Source organism: Carassius gibelio, chromosome A17 (genome assembly GCF_023724105.1).
Source record: "Carassius gibelio isolate Cgi1373 ecotype wild population from Czech Republic chromosome A17, carGib1.2-hapl.c, whole genome shotgun sequence".
Lineage (NCBI taxonomy): Eukaryota > Metazoa > Chordata > Actinopteri > Cypriniformes > Cyprinidae > Carassius > Carassius gibelio.
Window position 1 is genome coordinate 16,783,826 of NC_068387.1, and position 21,938 is coordinate 16,805,763.

The 21,938-nt window shown below is 38.1% G+C and overlaps 3 protein-coding genes across 3 annotated transcripts; all 3 read right to left on the reverse strand.

Moving 5' to 3' along the window:
* Positions 1–295: 295 nt before the first annotated feature.
* On the reverse strand, positions 296–2,894 carry LOC127933470 (ATPase inhibitor B, mitochondrial). Its single transcript, XM_052530498.1, has 3 exons — positions 2,765–2,894; positions 2,156–2,268; positions 296–647 (listed from the first exon to the last, which is right to left on the reverse strand). Exons 1-3 carry the CDS (start codon positions 2,852–2,854, stop codon positions 506–508), a joined length of 345 nt encoding a protein of 114 aa, XP_052386458.1. The 5' UTR covers positions 2,855–2,894; the 3' UTR covers positions 296–505.
* Positions 2,895–3,615: 721 nt separating this feature from the next.
* LOC127933501 (CAAX prenyl protease 1 homolog) lies at positions 3,616–8,946 on the reverse strand. The gene is made up of 10 exons (XM_052530534.1): positions 8,549–8,946; positions 8,193–8,339; positions 7,741–7,827; positions 6,827–6,943; positions 6,571–6,723; positions 6,344–6,485; positions 6,056–6,234; positions 5,873–5,977; positions 5,474–5,617; positions 3,616–5,029 (listed from the first exon to the last, which is right to left on the reverse strand). The coding sequence occupies exons 1-10, from the start codon at positions 8,654–8,656 to the stop codon at positions 4,805–4,807; spliced, it is 1,407 nt and encodes a 468-aa protein (XP_052386494.1). The 5' UTR covers positions 8,657–8,946; the 3' UTR covers positions 3,616–4,804.
* A 1,252-nt stretch (positions 8,947–10,198) lies between these two features.
* Positions 10,199–21,630, reverse strand: LOC128031571 (zinc finger protein Rlf-like). Its single transcript, XM_052619887.1, has 8 exons — positions 21,341–21,630; positions 17,711–17,865; positions 17,442–17,523; positions 16,406–16,541; positions 15,950–16,152; positions 15,712–15,848; positions 15,398–15,539; positions 10,199–15,312 (listed from the first exon to the last, which is right to left on the reverse strand). The coding sequence occupies exons 1-8, from the start codon at positions 21,554–21,556 to the stop codon at positions 10,384–10,386; spliced, it is 6,000 nt and encodes a 1,999-aa protein (XP_052475847.1). The 5' UTR covers positions 21,557–21,630; the 3' UTR covers positions 10,199–10,383.
* Between the last annotated feature and the right edge of the window lie 308 nt (positions 21,631–21,938).

A 21,938-nucleotide genomic window follows, 5' to 3' on the forward strand; every position in this document is an offset into this window, starting at 1 on the left:
GCTCTAGAAATTTTGTAATAATTATTAAAAGCGGACCCAGTCAAACTGCATATTTTAGATGTTCCTTAAATTTAACACAGCTGATTGGCTCATTAGCATAAATACCTGAAATGGGTCTGTCAGACAATACAAATTTCTGTTGCAAGACACCTCCAGGAATAGCGTTGAAAACTCTTGTATTTGGTACAGTTTGCCTTAAACAACTAAAGTATCTTATAATTTACAGATGAATATTTTCCAAAACCAAATTAATTGTTCACCAAACACATTATTGATCCCAAGACACACATTCATATTTGGGACACAATTTTATATTTATTGTGAAGAGGAGAAACTGCACTGATTAAATACACATTTTATTTCAGTGTTTAAGTTCTATCTGTATTCCAATATGCTTTCATCTCAAATTCTTAAAAAAAATAATGCATCTACAATTATTTAATCCCATTTGAAACATTCTGTGTGCGGCACTTTTTATGAACTGTAATGTCTAGAGTCGCTAGTCTCAGTCATCTTTTTTAAGTTTTCTGATTTTGCCCTCATGGCGACTGATTTCATGTTGTAATCTCTCGATTTCCTTTTGGTGGTGGTCAATCTCTTCCTGGTGGTGTCTTCTAAGAGCAGCCAGTTGTTCTTGCTCTTTTCTCCTGTGAAGGTGATTGAGGAGAAATTAGACATGAAAAAAGTGGCTTTTTAGTGGCTTCATTTTGGTAAATAACTCCAAATAAATCCTTCTAAATAAACACTGTGTGATCTTTATAACTGCATATAGCAGAATCAAATACAGAGATGGCTGATTTAGCCAAGAGGGTGTGGCTGCAGACTTACACTTGAACTCTCAGACTTGCATTCTCAGACTTGCACTCTCAGACACTTGCACTTCCGCTAGTGACATCACTTGCAGTCTTTATTTTTTATTGTATTGAATTTTTTTTAACTTTTTGTTTGAATTTCCTAACATTTTATAACAGTAGCCAGGTGGCGAAGACAAGAAAAAAATAAACTAAATTACAATGTCACTTGCAATCGCTACTTGCACTCTCTGCGACACAAATCGTGCTTGTTGCCAATGGACACAAGAAGCTGTGGTGGTGAATAAATGCAACACGAAAAGTTTTGCGTTAAGCATTTTTCCATGTAGAATAAACTGTCTACAACTCGTTTATATCACTGTCTTTGTCCAAGCTACATTATGTGTTTTATTTATAATGATTTTCCATAGGAGGAAAACGTTTAATGTACAATTTAACGCACTGTGTTCTGGACTCGTCTGCTTGCCTGTACAGAGCTGATCCTTTTAAAATCACTTAATGCATTTCATAATGCACGTTGATATTTGCTGATCTGTACGTTGAGTCAACAACAAGACATATAGGCAAGGCCGACTGAATTGTCTTTATCATCTTAGTCTGTTATTAGGCCACATTAAGTGTTCACATTGTGTTCATAGCCATCTGCTTGCCTTGTAGTACATTAAATAATAATTTTTTTCTACAGGAGGAAAATGCTTAACGAAAGACTTTGTGTATAGTAGTATGCTTACTAATTTAGTTTTAATCATTTAATCACCACCACAGCGTCTTGTCTCCATTGGCAACATGCACGATTTGTGTTGATTGCAAGTGACGTCACAGGTAGCGGAGAGTGCAAGTAGCGATTGCAAGTGACATTGTAATTTAGTTTCTTTTTTCTTGTCTTCACCACCTGGCTAATGTTGTAAAATGTTGAGAGATTCAAACAAAAAGTTAGAAATAAATAGAACAAAATAAAATAAAAAATAAAGACTGCAAGTGACGTTGCTAGCGGAAACACAAGTGTCTGAGAGTGCCAGTCTGAGAATGCAAGTAGCGATTGCAAGTGACATTGTAATTTAGTTTCTTTTTTCTTGTCTTCACCACCTGGCTACTGTTTTAAAATGTTGAAAGATTCAAACAAAAAATTATCAATAAATAGAAAAAAAATAATAATAAAGACTGCAAGTGACGTCGCTAGCGGAAGCACAAGTGTCTGAGAGTGCAACTCTGAGAATGCAAGTCTGAGAGTGCAAGTCCAAGTCTGCAACCAGAACCTTCTCGATTTAGCTAATAACCACATAAGCAGTAGAAATCTAGTGTGAGGGATGAAATTCACAATGGGATCATACAAAACCACTCACTTGAAGTACATCTCCTCCTCGGCTGCTTGTTTCCTGCCGAAAGCACCTCCTGCCTCCCTCACCGCTCCTCCTCCGCCACCTCCTTTCCCAGCACCTTTACCCAGTTCTCCTAGCTTTATAGGAGAGAGACACAGGCACAGATTACACGAAACAGAATTGTTTATTATGCAACCTGGAATTAGTAACATGCACAAATTTTGAGCTATATATATATATATATATATATATATATATATATATATATATATATATATATATATATATATATATATATATATATATATATATATGGATTTATTTAATACATAAATTTGTATGTGCTGTACTGCTAAAGGGAGTTTGCAGTTGAAAGCTCAAAGAATGGAGAATGATCCTGAATGAAAACAAAGGGGTCATAACACAAGGGCATTCTGAAAGAGCTGCAGTTATTTCATTAAAAAATGTTAATACTTTTAACCAACGCTGTATGATAAAAGTACATGGCGTATTTAATAAACCAACACAGGTGACGAAATACGTAAACAGACTGATAATGCGTGATGAACGGGTTTTATTTTTTTCTTTAGTATGTTAAAAATCACTGGGTCAAAATATTTTATACATATGTACCTGGTCGGAAGACATTCTGATGTGTGTGGTCAAAAAAGTCCTTATATTACGGGTTAGAAACCTCGCCATTCTCTTCAGACGCTCATGCATGCAGTGACATAAGCGTGCGCTCCTGACTCACGGGGGCTCATAACAGGAACCTACCATTATTAAAGCAAAAAGATACAATAAAATGGTCAGCGCCGTGTTAACTCATACACTTTACATACACTAATTCTAGTGTAATTTATAAAGTTAGCCTATTCTACTATTTTTTTTATATTGTACTAAACAACCCGAGAGATTACAGGATATTTTAAATGCACCCAAAATGGTACAGTCGATAACCGCGGCCTGTAAATTGAGCTGACGTGCGCACTGACTGCAAGCACGAATATCACATTATTCTATGCATCCATGTAACTCCGCAAACATTTACAGTTGGACTTAATTTCTCAACCCCTTTGACCGTCAAGACATTCTGCTGCAGTTAACCAAATTATGAATATAATCAAACCAAGGCATCAGTGAAATGTATTAATACCTTTATTACAATTATTTGAACGATTGGGAGCAAAGAATAAGACTCTAAACATTAATGTACAGATGTATTAAACCCCCAAACATTAAATTCTGTTAATTAATATTAACCTCATAGGTTCAATAATAGTTATCCGTCTATGCAAATGAAAGGAGATCACATATAAATTTGATGAAAATACTACAAACAAAATTATGTAAATCAAAACTTAACTTTTGCAATGTAAATGTACAAATGCTTTTCTCCTTGATCTTTCTGTTCCCTTAAGGATGTGAATAAAGCTGATTGGGGTAAAATTGACTGGAAACATTAAACAAGCTTACACCAAAGCTGTTGCGATCGGTTTTATTCATAGTGATGCAAAAGTTCATCTTTCCAGTCCAAACATTCCAGATGTCACAAGACATATTCCTTGTGGAACAAATTTGAACATACAGCCATATAACTCTCTCTAAGGATTTGCTATGGTTTAGAGTTTATTTTCAACAGGTGGACATTCCATTGACTCCACTCTGCATTAATCCATGAATGTGTCAGTTACTGTAAAAGCCTTGAGAGTTCAACATTTTGACAAGATCGCATGCCTAATTTAACATTCTTAACGTGAACAAGAATCCTCAAATGCAGTATTCACCGATATAACAGAACTCTGATATTATCAATGGTTTAAATTCTCTGAGGAAACGGGGGAAATGTGACCACATAACATAATCTACACATATTCTCATAGCAACATCTTGCACACTCAGGCACAGAGGGAAAATTAACTAAATAAAACAACATTTCGAACCACTCATTAAATATTTTTAAAGTCAACCATTCCCTTGTATGTTGCTCCTATGTCACAAAAAAATATATATTTACACAAACATTCAAACCCCATTAATTGGTAAAACAAAGACTTTTTTTTTTGAAAGAACTAAAATTGGAATAGACATTTTAATTGGCTTAACTGAGCCGTACAAGTTGAGAATACCAGTCTCATTGGGTAGTACATATAATTTTTCATCTGATCAATTTAATTTCACCTGACTATACTGCAGACAAACCTCATTCCTGTTTCACCAGACAGACATTATTTAAAATAAACCAGCTGGCACTCAGTATTAATTGTAAGAATCTTTTGGTGTCATATGTTGCTGAGGGCCCCTCTGAGATGTTTTAACCTCCTCGCTCTCATGACTCAAGTGGAGGACACTAAATTAAAGTCGAAATAAATTGAGGGGGCAAATCACAGTTAAAATGTCTAAACAAACGCATACTGTATGCATGCAAAAGGCATACTGGAGCACTCAAAACAAACATCTTGAACACAGTCGTATGAAGCAATCTAAAAACAATTTAGACTCCTTTCCAGGCGATAACAAACAAATGGAAAAAGTCAAATACTTAAGAGGAATTGAAATAAAAGAAAGGGAAAGAGAGCGAAATAGGCATCAATATCAGATGGCCAATAGAGGCCAGCGGAGACCCTTTCTTGGGGGAGCGAGTGGTGAATGTGGCACCCCCTTGCAAAGCCGTCAGTCTTGCTTGGGTCCAGTGAGGGCTCGGAGCCGCTCTAGCAGGGGAGGATGGGAGTAATGCCACATAGAGAAGAGCCAGTCTGCTACAGGGAAGCCTAGGTTGTCCTTATTGAGTTTGATGAGAGCAGAGTACAGCTCAGATGATCGGCCCATACCGCGCGCAAATGCATCTGCCTGAAACTCAAACCGCCGGCTCAACACCGTCAAACAGAACGACAGCAACTGAAGTAGGAAAAAGAAGATGAATTGGATCAGAAAATGGAATTTCCAGAAAATGGTTGGATTTAGATATACATACAACTTTATAAACAATTATTTAAATGTACATGCGATAAATACAGTGAAAGTTTTTTTTGTGTGTCCATCTTATAAAATAAAATCTAAAAATAATTTTCTCAAAAATCGGGCAGGCCAAAAACACATTTACAGACAGGTTAGTGTTACAGTATTGGCATTTTGGTGGTTCCTTGTCTTTTAATAAGTGCCAACGCCCTAGAATCAATCTTGTATGGCTGTGTCACACTGTTCACATACCCCAGAAAATGACCATGCCTTTTACAAATGTACTGTAATGTCCTAAAAGTTTTTCTACACAGAATGTGCATAGTTAGAAAACAAATCCCTGTGTATTTTTCAGAAAGAAAAAAAGAGAAACGCAAGTTGTACCTCATTGTAAGGTGAGAAGATAAACTGAAAGATGATCATTAGCCCGATAAGAGTTGGTTGGGTGTCATGAAAACCAAATGCCATGAAGAGCTCTTTTCGTCCAATCAGGACAGCAAAAAGGAAGAAGCACAGGAAGGAGTTCATCTATAAAGAAACTGGGAGTTAACATCCTCAAATTATGATCCACTGTTCAAGCGCGCTTAAAATAATTTGCTTATGGTGCGTTATGTTTTCATCAGCTACTGTTTAACCTAATAAGATTCTACCTTCACAACATTGCAGAAATGTGCAGTGACAAAAACAGCTGATAGGAAGGGAAAAAAATTCCAAATGTAATTTTAGGAATCTATAACACTGGAGTTGAAGCAGTAAAGCACAGTCACACAGCAAGCAACACACCTGGCTTATGACAATGTTCTTGACTGTATGGCCTAGTTTCCAGTGTCCCAGTTCATGCCCAAGAACTGCCAGAACCTCAGGGTTACTGCAGCCTTGTTTCTTGTTCTGAATACAGACAAAAATGTAAACAACAACAAAAACCTTTCATCTAATTCGTTATTGATCTGGCTCGGACTCTCTGACCTTTGGTTTGGATTTGCTCTCATTGCTCGCCGCTTCATTCTCCTCTCCCGTTCCTGGCTCTTTCTCTCCAGCTTTATTTAAAGGGGAGTAATCCTCCAAAAGTGTGTCAAACAGCACAATGCGCTTGTTTTTGAAGAAACCATAGAAGTAGGCATTACTATGGGAAGATCTCTTTGAACCTAAAAAAGTGAGCACAGATATATTATGGGAAGGGAGATTATATTCATGTACTATTAAAGTTCTATAGAAAAGTAATAAAAATTTAAAGATTAATACAGCTTTCTGTACCTTCCACTACATAGACCTTCGTGAGGGGGAAGCAGATGGACTTTGCCATGCTCTCGATCTCACTCTTCAGCTCTCCTTCTGGCAGTGGAGTGAATTTATCAAACAGTGGGGCAATGTAGTCTGCGTAGATAGTCACCAGAATCTGTGGAGCAAAATAAGATGGACAGATCAATTCACTTCTTTTTCTCATAGACAACACATTCATCAAAAGCCAGGAAAAAACTGACCAGAGAGACAATGAGTGTGAAGAGCCAGGCATAGATGAAGAAGTAATCACCACCGATCTTGATGATGTAGAGGAGCAATGATGTCACTGGCAACAAGATACACTGAGTCACAGCAAACTTCTTGAGAGCGTCTTTCAGGAAGAAACCCAGTGTCTATAAAGAAGGGACAGAAGAGACATTTCAGTAGATTTTATTTAGTTCGTTTTATTCCTGCTATGACAGAGAGAGCGAGAGATATGAGCAAGACTTTATCTACCTGCTGGTTGAATCCATGCTTTTCCTCAATAACAAATGTGCTGTAGAGGCTCCAGGGAAGGCCAGTGAAAGCACTGAAGAGAGTCGCCAACATCAGGAACACCAAAGACTGTGAGATCTGAAAGAAAGATGACCATTTTAAATAATGCAATGCCTTCTGGATGTGTTAACTATTTAGTATATATAGTATGCACAGTAAACAATTTATTTTTATTAATAAATTGATTGGATTGCCAAAGCAATACATTTGCATATTAAATATCCTTCAAAACTAAAACAACCACTTAAAAGCTACATGAGTTCATGTGATAACGGGACAATATCTACTTTTTCCAAACACACATTACATGACTTTTACGTAGATTTCTGCAGACTGGAGAAGTCAATGCTATGATTTTGGCCAGACAGAAAACTATTGCATGACAGGCGCAGACTTTTTTTTTTTCTTTAAGGTCCAAACTATGATTCCATTCAGTCTGAGAATATCACACGTTTGATATTTTTAGCCAGTTTTAGAACACATACAGTTTTCTTTAGCATCTGCTAGCAACAAGTCACATGTTTCGGTGTGAGGCTGTTGTGTTCAGAACAACTTAAAAGTCTGGTAGTGTGTGACCCTCAGATGTTTAATGTGTGATGGCCAGATTTTTTCACCATTTACAAAATCGAAAAGCATATACCTAATATCTTAAAATTTGCTCGAAAAGCTGTTTATTGCATTCCAGCCTTCAGTTTCACAAAGTTTAATTCAGCTGAAGTTTAACATTAAATTATACTGACATTTGAGAACAAAAGGGATTACCTGTTATAAATAGCATCATATTAGTTGGGATAGATTTTGCGGTCCAAAATTCACACATAATGAGAACAAATTCTATATAATTCCACTAAAAAGGTTCCAGAGAATATACCTACCTCATACTCTGGACCAAAACCAAACCGAGCTGTGAGAATCCCGGACACTTTCCAGAGGAATGGGATTCCTCCCAGGAGCAAAATCAGCTACAAAACAGAAGTAAATTAAACATGCTCATAGAGGAACAACCAAATGCAAATGGGGTGAAAAAAAAAAGAATCTTGATTGGAGTTCATTAAAAAGGAAAATAAAAGATATGCAGGCTTAATTCGAACGAAACCATAAGGTGCATTTTTTCCCTTCCCTGAGCACTCATGAGAAACTTGCAACTGAAACCTACAGATGTGGAGATATCTTCCTTATACTAGTTTAAAAAACAAGAACCAATCAATTAATCCAAAAAAGAAAAAAAAAAGAAAAAAATTAATTATAAACAAAAAAAATATTAAATAAACTTCACTATTTAGAAGTCTGTTTTCATTTAAAACTTTGAAATTGTCATTTAGCTCACCGTGCCCTCCGCCTCAGAGTAGAGTCCAGACCAGAAGCCAAAGTTGCTCTTGTCCAACTGATAGAGGCGAGACTTTTCAAAGGTCTCTGAATCCATTATCTTGCCCAGCTCAGTGGGCACATGCATTGTACTTCTGTAGATCCTCCTCTGTGACAGGCAAAACGTGAGTTGGTTTATACAGTGTCCAGAGTGGTTCATCGTTTCACTAAATCACAATGCATTTGTACAAAGCTCTAAAATGAGATTAATTTGGATTTAAACAAAGTCTACAAATTAGAATAGAACAAGGCATAAAGTGTCTGCCTTTTAATGTTTTCCGAAAACATAACCAAGATATGGAGTAAGCATATACTCACCTGCCTACATGCGAGGTAAGCCTCCCAAATATACACGGTCCATGAGAAAACAAGGACAGCGTAAAAGATTTTGTCTTCAACTGGTAATGCGAGAATTTCCTGCAGCATTATTACGGCTCGGTAGTTATTTTTTTTTGCAGTGCACCGTTAATTATCTTCGGGATTTCCAGTAATTCTGTCTGATAGTCATTCAAAACAACAGATAATCTTCGTACCTATTCCAACCCAATACGAGACTAGAACCCTACAAGAATGTGTATGTGTTAAGCCCATATATTGGTAAACGACATAAGGGATACACAAACCACGATTACTCATGCTCTATCACTTCCTTTCCCCATTCAAGGGAAATATGGTGCAACTAGAAACTGTGTTCGATCGGACACAACAGCACAACGAAACGAGTTCCTGGCTTATTTATACAAACAGATACAGGTTAATCAAACATTATGTTTAGATAAACAATTCCACAACAGTGAAATTTGATACTGACAAAAGTCAGGGCTAAATACACCAAATAAATAATTATCATAAAAATTACATGAGTTACTTTTGTAATTTAAACATATTTGAGTGACGTTCTTTTACTTTGTGCACCTTCATGCACGTGGGTTTCATAGTACTATATCTTAAAATAAGATGCAAGTTGAAGAAAAAACTAAAAAGCTAAATAAAACCTATAATTATAATATTTTATTGTGTTTCGTTTAAAAAAAGCACAATATCTTAGTTCATGCAACTCGTGTATACATCAAGGAGAGAGCTAACGAAAGATCAGGTGGAAAAAAGCTAAAAGGTAATTTCATGTAGATAAATAAATGTATTTCTCGATTATATTTTTTCATACTCGACAAAAAAACGCTTTGTGAGACGAAAATATGCAAAACAATGAAGAACAGCGAGTCTGTGGCAGTGATTACAATCCAGGCAGTGACCCTGGTCTGTCTCCATAGACACTACAAAACACTCAGTGGACAAGGACCAGTCTTCAGAGGAATTGACACAAAAATTATAATAACTACTAGGTAGTGGAGTTGTGATTTCTATTTCTAAATGTAGAAGAAATATATTTTTTTTTTCATTCATACTGCAGAACTGCAATTATTATATTTTCATTCACAGACCAAAATTAACCAGGATATATATATATATATATAAACTACAATAATACAAATGTAAAGGTATGGTAGCTGTGATTTCCCTCCAAGTTCATTCTCCTGTTTGTTCACCAAGTGACATGCATCATACTACAAAAAAAAAGGGGCAGGTTTGCACACTGCCAGCTCATGTTTCTGGGACAACATTACAGATGGTAAGACATTGGAAACTTGGCAATTATTTCATATTTGCTTTTCTTATTTGAAGCAAAAAGGTCCAAATCCAAGCATATTGGAGAATTTGCTTTAAATTACATTGACGTTTGTTTTTGAGTATGAATATCAGTATGTATGCCAGTCTCCTGTTCAAAGATTACCAAACTTTTTTGTAAGACTCATAAACAACCAATGGTGTTTCCATTTAATTTGTAAATTGAAGGAATGTATTTGCTATTCTAATTCTTAGTGTATATAAAACCAATTCAGTGTAACGTGGATCATTTGGAGTCATTTACAATGATTGGTCAGGTGTGTATACAAAACAGAATATGCATTTTCAAAGTAATTTGTTGTTCTTTTTATTTGTCCATATTTACAGATATAAACATTCACAACTTAAGGTACCTAATCCTGGCAGCAAAGAATCAAAACTGTATCAATGATATAAAAAATACTATGAAAGTCTCAAATAAAAAAAAGTGGGCAAGAGCTTTAACTGCCTTGGTGCCAAACAGAACCTTATGCTTTAGTTTCAGAGGGTAAGAGATCGAGAATGGAGGCAAAGGACTTTGGCCTCTCTAGAACCACCACAGGCTTCAAGAACTGAAGTTGTTTTATAGCTTGGTCCCCACAGCCCCCTAAAGCTCTCTCCAAAATCAGACGAAGATTCTGGATAGAGGTACACTCTCCTTTAGACATCAAGTGCCTCAGAGGGGATGAGCGAATCTTGCGGCTTCGAGAGATTGGTGCTCCTCTTTGAGTATTCTCCTTAACAGAGCAGTTCCGTCTGAATAAATCATGGCGGCGAGGTGGATCAGGTCTGAGACAAGGATTAGTAACCACTGCAGTCCATGGATTTTCAAATTTAATCTCCTCCTCTTTATCTTTAATGAACTTCAAGAATGACGACTCAAAGCCCATAGGTTTGTAATTTCCAATGTCAAAAGCTCGTGGGGATAGACTGTGCATTACAGGATCCTTTGGGATGGGTGAAAGAGGAACTTGGGGTGGTTCAGAGAGTTCATTCTTCCGTCTGAGGGGCTGCCGAGTTGGGGTGGGAACTGATATGGAAACGGTAGAAGGAATGTTAATAGATTTACTGTCTTTGCCAGAGGGTTCAAGTGAGCTTTCATCAACAGAAATTCTGAGGGTAGATGGTGGAGAGAGGTCAAGGGGTGGAGGGCGAATAAGGGGAGGTGCTGTTAACTCCGACTCTGACCTGTCTTTGTGCCTAGGACTCTCCTCAGAAACGGGTTCTTCAGTCTGCCCACTTGACTTCGGAGAGCCATAGAGCAAATCCTCAGCACCAATAAGCAAACTTCTGTCGGGCAGTGGCTCCCCTGAAATCTCAATCACTTTCTGCCCCTTTGATTCGGTTTTGATAGAATGGAGACTCATTGGGAGTGATGGGCCACCTGAGGGCACAGGTTCGGACTGATACTCCATTTTGAGGACGCCATTTGGAATTCTGGTTAAATCAGGGATAGCAGACACAGCAGATTTCTTTTGTATTATCTCCTCTAACTTTTCAGCAGTGTAACATAATTTGTCCTTATTTTCAGTCAACTTTTTGCGTTTAAATTTGTGAACCCTAATATAATGTCGATTCAAACTATGCATGCTCATGACTACAGAGTCACAATTCTGTACCATGCAAGGGAATGCCACAGGAAGGCAGCGGTCCTGACACATCTGCAAAGCCTCCTCACGTGTTCGGAGGACAATCAGGTCAAATCCTTTTTTTCGTTTGATTTTTAGGTTCTTAGGCACTTCGTCCAGCTCCTCCTCTGCAGTTTCTTCAATTGACTGAAAGTTCTCATCAGACCCAGAAATTTCCTGATCCTTTAGGCAGCATCTCAAAGGTTGCTTGAGAGGCAACTTTTGAGAATCTTTCAATGACTGGGAAGAAGGGGAGATTATTAACTTTGTTTGACATCCACTGTTTGACTCATCTTTTTTAGGTGTACTCTGGAGACGCACCACAAGGGAATCAGAAGGATCACAGTGCCTATATAACACATGCTTTTTATAGCTTGATTTAAACTCATTTGCAGATGTAGCAGCTGGATTAAGAGGAGTCTGGTTCTGGTGAAACTGACTTGTGTGACGCAAGAGGCTGCTGTTGAGATGGTAGGACTCATTGCAGTTAGCATAGGTACACTTGAACCTCGGTATAGGCTCCTCTGATGAAGCCATCTGTCTTTTTGTAATGTTCTTAGACTTGCAGGGCATTTTTGATGTAATTTTCTTTTTGTTAAAGTTGTGCTCTCTACGGTAGTGTTTAGTAAGACTGGACAAGTTGTTAAACTGCTTATTGCATCCTTTGTGTTCACATGGGAAGCACAACTGTGAGCGGTTATAGTGATGCACCAACTGAAGGTGGCCAACAAGGGCATTCTGATTATTGAAGGCAGCATTGCAATTTTTATGGACGCAGTGAAAGGGTTTATTGTATTTAGTGAGAATGTAGCTCAGATTCCCTTTTGCTACCAAACGGCGACTTCCCCTAACATCAACATTGGAGTGTTTTACATCAGCATCAGTTTCAGAAGGGACTTGGATTTTCACTTCGGCTTTAGCTTGTCCATTTTTCCTACTAAGTTTGCTCTTCCATAACCGATAATCTTGTTTTTGGCATTTCAGTTGCCACATGTGTTTTTCTCGTCTTTGGGTTTTAGCATCATCCATCTTCAAAGACTTCTTCCTGTTCCTCACCTTAGATGATGACACCACAGATTCTTTATTAACTAGCCTTCTTTTAAAAGAGCAGCTCATCTGCTCAACAACAGATTTGTTTATGTGATGCATTTGTATATAGTGGATTCTCAATTCTTTTTTGTTTCTGTAGCTCTTGGAGCAGAGATGGCACTTAAAAGGCTTGAATGTTTGAGATTGAAACACCTCCATCTCTTTCACCTTTTCCTCAGAGTAAGCATGAATCTTAATGTAGTGCTGCATTAAAGCACGACTAGTAACACTCTGGTAGTGGCAACTTTTAGCTTCGCAGGTGTAAGGTTTCGTTGTGGCCTGCACAAGGAACTCGCTATGTGGTTGATTGTCCTTCAAGACAGAATTCTCAGTGCCTTCAGGCTTGAACCTTTGAGACTGAAACACCTCCATCTGTTTAACCTTCTCCTCAGAGTAACCATGAATTTTAATGTAGTGCTGCATTAAAGCACAACTGGTAAGGCTCTGGTAGTGGCAGCTTTTGGCTTCGCAGGTGTAAGGCTTGGTTGAAGGCTCGCTTTGAAGTTGCACTTTCTCTGAGTCTTTAATGTTGTCACGTGTTTGTGGCGAATCCGGCTTGCTTGGCAGCTTCTTTGAATCACTACTTGATACTTGAGCTCTCACCTCATTTTTGTTGTTAGCTGCTTTGGCAGGTGACCTTGCTTTTAAGGTGGGTGTACAAGTGCTCTGTGAATTACGGATAGTATATCTGGTTCTTGGAGAATTAAGGCTTAGTTGATTCAATCCAAGCATGATCTCAGTCAGTGCTGCCCCAAGTTCCACATTTGAAATGGTTGCGTCACAATCTATGGACTCTGGAGCAGGTGAGGGAACCTTTTCGTGATTAGATTCCTCTGTAGATGACCTTCTTAGAGCGTTATCCTGACCACTTTTTTGCAATTCTTTGGCTTGAGTCTTAGAATGCTTTGCTTGTACTTTCTGATCCTCCTCATTTAATTCATCTGGATGAGCAATTCTCAAGTGCTTCTGAAGTTCTCTTGTGGTAGTAAAAGTCCTCCCACAACTTTTTAAACCACACGTAAATTTTCTACCATCAAAGCAGACAGCGACACATGTCAACGAGACCTTAGAGTCACTGTTAACCAAAAGCTGTGAAGAACTTGAACCTTTTGTGATGCCCTTCTCTACTTCCACCTTTGACCCAGAGCTTTCCATAACTGGGAGCAAGAGTTTTCTTTTAATTTTTCTCTGTGTCTCAAAGTCTTTCTCTGTAAAGGTGATGCCATGGGTTGCCAAGTGCTGAAAAAATTCTTTGCGAGAGTAGAAAAAGTTCTTGCAACCTGGGCTGGTGCAAGTGTAAGCAGCATCGCGGAAGTGCTGTGCCTCATGGTGGTAGAGCTGCCCAAGGTCACAATAGGAGAAACTGCAGCCTTTCAGCTCACAGCCATAGGACAAATGGAACCCATGGCTATGTTTATGTGATATAAGTTCATTGGTGGTGTCAAAACGGGCACCGCAACCTTTGACTACACAAATGTAGGGAAGATCTCCATAATGGACCCAGCGGTGCTGGCGATGGTGATAGGGAGTCATGAAGGTCTTCCGGCAGAAAGTGCACTTCTCCCGACGGTCTTTCATTTCAAGATAATGTTTCAAACTGGGATCTTCACTATCATGTTCATTTTTGATGTGCACACCCAAATATTTGAAGAGTTTAAAATTTCTTGAGCAGTTACTGGCTGGACACTGGTAAACATCACGATCCTGTAACTTATAGTGTGTTTTAATGTAGTCAAATGTAATGTAGTCATTTTCTACTTCATTATCAGGCACACTGGCAGCTTTTTCTAATATATGTTCTAATACAACAGGGTCATGGGTAGACTGATAGTACATGGCAAGAGAAGGGTCCAAAGGAATTTGACCCGGCTCTAACTCATCAAAACTATCCTCCTTGAAATATTGTTTTGGGTCCACCTTCTTCTTCACTTTTTTCTTTTTCCAGTGACCCTCTGCAGAAAATTGAATGTGTTTTTTGGAGTGTGGCTCAAACTCCTTTTTACTTTTAAACTTTTGTAGACACACAGGGCATGTCCACACATCATCTTTCATGTGTTTTCTGGCATGCTGACAGATTCGTGTCTCCACCACTTCTTTCTGGCATATCTGACAGACATATTTATTCTTCTCATGCTCAGATCTCTTAGAGACATCTTCTGAGTCTTTTTGCCCCTTTCTGGTTTCTGTTTTTTCCACTGTCTGCTCTTGCTTATTAGTGCTAAATACATTAATCTCAGAATCACCTTCTTCCTCCTTCCCAACCTCTTCATTCAAAACTTCTCCAACATTACACAGCTCCTCAGGTACTGCTACATTCTCTACTTCTTCCTCAGGTTCCAGTCCCAGTAATTGAATGCAGGAGCGCTTCAATGTCTTCCAGTCCCAGAATTCAGGGTCAAAGGGCCAATGTGCTTTCAGAGAAAGTAGCAGCTCACAACGCAGGGAATTTGGGACAATGGCATTTTCCTCATCATATTTTTGATCAGGGCGTGTGTAGAGCTCCTCAAGAACATCAAAGGCTTCCTGAACAGGACATAAGAGGAATTCTGTGAGCTGACAAGCCCGTATAACCTCCAGATCATCAGGGAGGAGACAGGCAACAGCTTTGCAGACCATTGTTTTTGCATCTACATCTTGATTTGGAAGCCGAAGAGCCTTCACGCACAATTCAACTGAAACTGCTAGGCCAAGCAGCATTGCCTGAAAAAAATGCAATAGACACAAAGTAAGGAACAGCTTAGCATACATTAAAAGAAATAACATGGGAGGAAACAGGTCTATTCACCTCTGTCTGAATTACACGAATGAGGAAAAGGAGATGGTAGATAGTCCTGGCAATGGCTCCAAACTGGAGGCACCGTTCAATAAATGATTCAAGGGACACATCAATTCTCCTCTGCAGTTTGCTCCAGACGAGGGTTAACTCCCTGAAAAAAACCACAGGAAAAAATTAACTTCATTAGAGATGGCATTCACATGGAAATCTAGATCTCATTTACACATGGTATTAGCATTATCCTCAGTGATCAGTTCACAAGTGAACAAAGCTAAATACAAGTACAAAGAAAGTCCAGTGTATTTTGATTATAACAGGTATACCAGGAACAGTCCAAGTTGTCCTGCTGTAGCTGCTGTGTAAAATAAGTGGTGCACAGAATGAAGGCTGTGCTCTCTTCTCCCTCAGCATCCATGTTACAAATAATGTCCAGGACATCTTTTGCATCTATTCTAGAAATCTTACAAAGCAAGGGAGATATAGAAAAAGAATGTAGTTTATTAACAAAACATATCATGTGTGATTTATCTGCCAATCGTTAAAGAAATCTGGGAACTTTACCTCTAAAATTGCTTCCTCACTAGGCAGCAGTTGGCACAGTTGAGAGACAAATGTTTGGCGAAAAGTAGACTGGTTAGGCAGGAGGCTACAGTTAGCACAGGCTTTGTTTAGGATCAGCGCTTTCTCTACCTCCCCTACTTTCTCCAGGTGTTTAATGCGCATTTCCATGAAACCTTCTCCCTCCAAAGCAAGATACGCATTCACTGTTTTAGAGGAAGACAATGATAAGTAAACAGCTGACCGTGTCTCACAGCAGATATCAACACTGTATTAATGTCGGTCTTTAGATAATACATACATTATCTGGTAAAAATTAATAAAATGTCAGCCTGTCAACATAGCAGATTAAACCAACAACAAAAGGTTAAATCACTCTCTATATGAAAGCAGTGACATGCAAAACTTGTTTACATTTATTGTGGGAATAATGAGCAATATTAATATGGCGTTACTCACCTTCATCTGGGTCTGTTGACTGACAGGTAAGAAGTGAGACGAGGACAGGATTATTCCAAGCTCCACCTTCACCTGTGATGTTCAGCAGGGCATGCAAATCTGTGCTGCCATACTGCAGCATGGCCTCATGGGCCGCCTGAACAAAGAGTCAGACCACAACAGACCTGAATTAGATTCTCTATGAGGTATTGTCAAGAGGAAAATGAGAAACGAGACCAAAAAAAATGCAGGTGAGCTGAAGACCGCTGTCAAAGAAACCTGGGCTTCCACACCACTTCAGCAGTGCCACGAACTGATCACCTCCATGTCACGCCGAATTGAGGGAGTAATTAAAGCAAAAGGAGCCCCTACCAAGTATTGAGTACATGTACAGTAAGTGAACATACTTTCAAGAAGGCCAACAACTTTTTAAATTGGTCTTGTGAATTATTCTAATTTGTAGATTTAATTGAGAGTGAATTGGTGTTATTATTAAATGTGAGCCAAAATCATCACAATTAAAAGAACCAAAGACTTAAACTTCTTCAGTCTGTGTGCAATTAATTTATTTAATACATGAGTTTCACAATTTGAGTTGAATTATTGAAATAAATGAACTTTTCCACGACATTCTAATTTATTGAGATTTACCTGTATGTGCATCTGCGAGATAGAACAGGAGATAGAAAGCATGATTTCAATACATAAAAAAAGATGGAAAACATGGAAATAGTGTGTCATTTTCTTTGCCCTATTGTTTGTTATATTTATTTGCTCAATGTATTCTGGGGCTTTAGTTCTTTTAATGTTGTAGGTAGTCTAAAGTATAACAAAAATATACATCTCTTCATTGTGTTCAGGCCCCCCAGGATGAGCGAGCACATGTAAATCCGTCCCTGGTCCATGAACACCACTACAGACTGTCTCTCATCTGTGACAATGGTCTTCAATAGGGGGCCTGGCAATTGTGGTTTGACCGCTAAAAAAAGATTCCCCTTTTGATCTATAATCACACTTTTGATCTATAATCACACAATAAATTCAACTTTGATCTTACCTGAACTGAACCATGGAACTGCAGCCATGCTTCCAAAGGTATATCATTTTGAGGCACTGATAACAACAATTCAAGGCAACTCCTGCAGATGATCGCAACATTTGGAAAAAATAAATCATTAAAAACTACATGATCAGTTGCAGCAGCAAAAAACTGGACATAATTTTATTTTTACAAATGTTTGTGTAAAGAATTCAATGACCGCACAAATAAATTATGGATATTCATTTTATACCTTTATATATTAGCATTCTAAAAATAGCACTTACAATGCAAGTCTTTTGAGCACAAGGGCAACATTTGGGGAGTCGTCTGTGAGATGAGGCCTGGCAGTAGCAAAACAGTTAATTGACAGACAGTAGACCTCCAAAAGAGCCAATCCATGTTCCACTGAATTCCTGCTTCCAGCGTAATGCATTAGAGCCTACAAGAATAAGTGAAATTAACAAGATCATTTAAAAAAAAAAAAAAAGCTATTTTAACACCACACATATATGATCTCCTGTACTTTTATTTGCGAGTCAAGTGCAATTTACTGCTCTTCAGAGGTCTAACATATTTTAAAATACACTAACAAAGGGCTGCGCGTACTCTAACCATTTTACAAATTCTGAGCAGATGAACACTACCGTTCAAAAGTTTAGGGACAGTATGATTTCTTTTATTATTCAAAACGACCCATTTAATTTTTCAAATGTAAAAGTTTTTAAAATATTACAATAGATTAACACATCACAATTTCCAAAGGAGCATGCGACTCTGAAGACTGGAGAGGATGTTTTTTTTTTTTTTTTTTTTTTTTTACAGTTATTTTAAATTGTATTAATATTCACAACATTATTGTTTTGCTGCATTTTGATCCCTGAATGCATCTTTGGTGAGTAAGTATAAGAGATTTCGGTCAAAAACATAAAAAAAAAAAAAAAAATCTTCTGAGGGCTGGTTAATTATGCTCAAGAAACAAGACAAAGGTGGATGAGGCTTGACTTCTGCAAAGAGTCGACAAGGGTCTTTAGAGAGCCTGGCTCTAACAGGTAAGCATGCTTTCTCTACCGCAAACTTACAGGTCCACACAAGGGAGGATGTGAGGAGAAACCCCTGATACATCACTTCCACAGTACTCCATCTGTGCTGAGGCGCACTGATTGGACCTTAGGGATAACTACAGCACAGAGCAACTCCAGATAACCTCATATACACATGCAAACTCCCCGTTCACAAACCTCAAGCCTAGAGGATGTTAAATCCCAGCTGATATCTTATTATAGACAGAGGAAATGTCATGCCATATTTAACCCATAAAACTAAGATTAGGTGAGCTCCCTCTGGGTAATTGGGTATAGCCCTGTTAAGCAGATTTACCCCAGATCTTGAGGAAGAAATATTTATATAGGCCTAGTCTAAATAATAAAACACACTGCAGGACATTGCAATCTGCAGTTTCGCAAGACTGTACTATTGACCTCACTGGGTCAACAGTACAGTAGCATATCAGTAGCAGTTCCGTTCAAGGTTTATAGCAAGCAGCAAACTTGTTTCAACTTGTTTTCAACCAAAACATGGCTGCTCTGGTGAAAACTAAGAACTCCTTCCCGCTTCACAAACATCTGTCCATGGGTTAAGTTTCAATCAGAAAGAAGAACCCATGATGCACACATAAGGAGTGAAAAACCAGTTTATTAATACAATTTTTAGTAAATTATCAAATATATTCAAAGGCGGGTTAAGGTAGGGTGTGGCATATGGCATCTGTCAGGATTGAGACTGGCTAGAGTGGTTGCCAGAGCAACACTGATGCTGAGGAAGGGGCAGAGCTGAGGTTTTAAATGTTGTCTTTTAAACCTAAATGGGTCCTTTAGGTTCCCAATGGGATATTGTTAATGTGCTTGTTATGACCAAATTACAAGTGCAGCACCAACACTGAAAGACAAGCATTATTATGGTGTTATGGGGACATAAAAATTGTCTTTGTATAACTGATGTGTGTTGTCACAAATAACAGTTATTCACCGAACAATGATAAAAACCTCACCAAAATGCAGATAAAATGCAACAAAGTTACATTGCAAAAAAATTTACTTTAATAAAAATTCAAAATGAAAAGAGGCCCCACACTTAACATTCCTGAAAAAGTTACACTTATTTTTAGAATTTAGATCCAGATTGTTTGTGCTATACAAAGTTCGATTCAGGAGTCTGAAAGCAGTTCACATTGAATTTGTGAAATACATGCAAACATTCCAAAATTTCAAGGGCCATTTTAAAATGAATCGAACAGAGGCCAGTTCGATGGTAGTATGGTTTGTTTATAACACAAATTGGAACATAGTGCACTCTCGTTAAACTTAAGAATTATATCTAACAAATCTGCTGTACTGTACAATATTAACAATGACACATCTCCACCATGTGTCATTGTTAATATTGTATGAATATGACAGAACAAAGAGCATATACACTAACGTAAAAAAAATGTAGGGCCATCAAATTTTAAAAAGGTCTCTTATGCGCACCAAGGCTGATCATAAAACAGTAAAAACAGTGTCAATGTTGTAATAATTTCAAATAAGTGTTTACCATTCTAATATTTTAAATATAATTTATTTCTGTGATGGCAAATTGGAACTTTCAGCAGCCATTACTGCAGTCTTCAGTGTCACAAGATCCTTCAGAAAGCATTCATATATGCTGATTTAGCACACAGAAACATTTATTATCATCAGTGTAACCATTTTTGAGTTTTTTAGGATTCTTTAATAAATATAAGAATATAATTTTTCGAATTTATTTGAATTAGTAATCTTTTGTAACACGGTAAATGGCTTTACTGTAAATTTTGATCAATTTAATGTGTCTTACTGAACACAAGTACTCATTTCTTTCAAAATAAAGAAACTGTACTACTACTACAGTCAAATGCAACTCAATGTGATTCTATAAGCAGACAAAATGAAGGCTTGAGGGTTCAACAGGACTCTAATAAAAGTACAGTACAGTACATTTAAAAAATGTGATTAATCTATTTTGTAGTAAAAAGATTAAATTAATAGGGCTGGAATTTCTCTCTCTATATATACACTATTTATGTGTAGCTGAATTAAATCAATAATAATGTTTAGTGTTGCCATAAAGTTTACTGAACACAAACAAGTATTGTTCACTGGCTGTTAACTTTGACAGAAAATACAATTACTCTTAACATTCAAAACGGCCCTAACCATCATCAATACTACATGATTATATTCAAGTGGGCTGGTTCCATAAAAACAACATGGTGTGAATGAAAATTAAACCCAATCATAACTAAAAATAGATCCGAGTGTGAATGCAACGAGAACTGGGTCTCTTAAAATGGGTCTGAGTTTGGATTCAAGCATGCAAACACTCCAAAGCTTGATTAGTAGTGACACGTGACCGAGGGGCATCAAAGTTAGTAGAGCCCGAGTACAGAACACAACCGAGCCCCACCCAACTAACGCACTGTGGACCCCCTCTTCAAGATATACCTGTTCCAAAAATGCATGGAAATCCCGTTCCAAAAAGGCCGTCTGAACCGATTCTTGAACGTGGTTTTAAAGACCACAGACACACACCATAAACTGAGGGCAAGGGAAGCCGTGCAACACGCTATACAGTATCAGCTAGCTAACACAACCAGCTTGCTACTTGAAATTGCCAACTTAAAGCTTGCAAAGCCTCAAAATTTGCTGGGTATAGGGCGTGCATGCCAACACAATTGGCTTTCGATAGTTTTGGGTTTGCATGGCTCACTAAACGGCCAACACGTCGAGAAAACATCCACGCATGGTTGGTCGCAGTCTCAACTTGCATCTTGGTCGGCTAACGCGAGCCACCACAGCTCGTTACATATAAACAATTCGCATACATGCTGCGCGTACCTGGCAGAAGTTATTGCAATACTCCGTAGACGATTCTTCAGAAACGTCTTGCTGCCGAAGCTCGGCTTCGAGTTGCTGAAAGGTGGCTTGCAGACCCTCCATGGCGAAAAATGTGTCCTCGTCGAGCAGCAGGCTCTGTCGGCCCCTTAAATCGAGCTCCGCTTCTGCGTTCTCATCCGCCATGTTCAGTGGCATCCACGGCGCGTACGCACACATGCAGTCATGTGACGGAGAAGGGCCTCCTGCTCCAGGTGGGACTCCCTCTGCAACGTTCACTCACACACAGCACGTTGACTCCCCTTGCTTTGGATATTTGCTTTTCACAAATACAGGTGTTTTTTTTTTTTTTTTACAGAATGAGGTGCTTTTATAGGCTATATACTTTATGACAAAAGATGGCAAAAAATAGACTAAATTCCTTAAAAATGAAGGACAATGAATATTATATTTCTGGTGATTAATATTATTTCAAAATTATTTTACAACAGTGAACTGGAAAAAAATAGTCATATTATTTTAACCGGGGGTAGGGTTACAGATGCATTAATGCACAAGCATTAACTAGCTTATTTTTCTTGGTAAGCTCATAAAAATAATA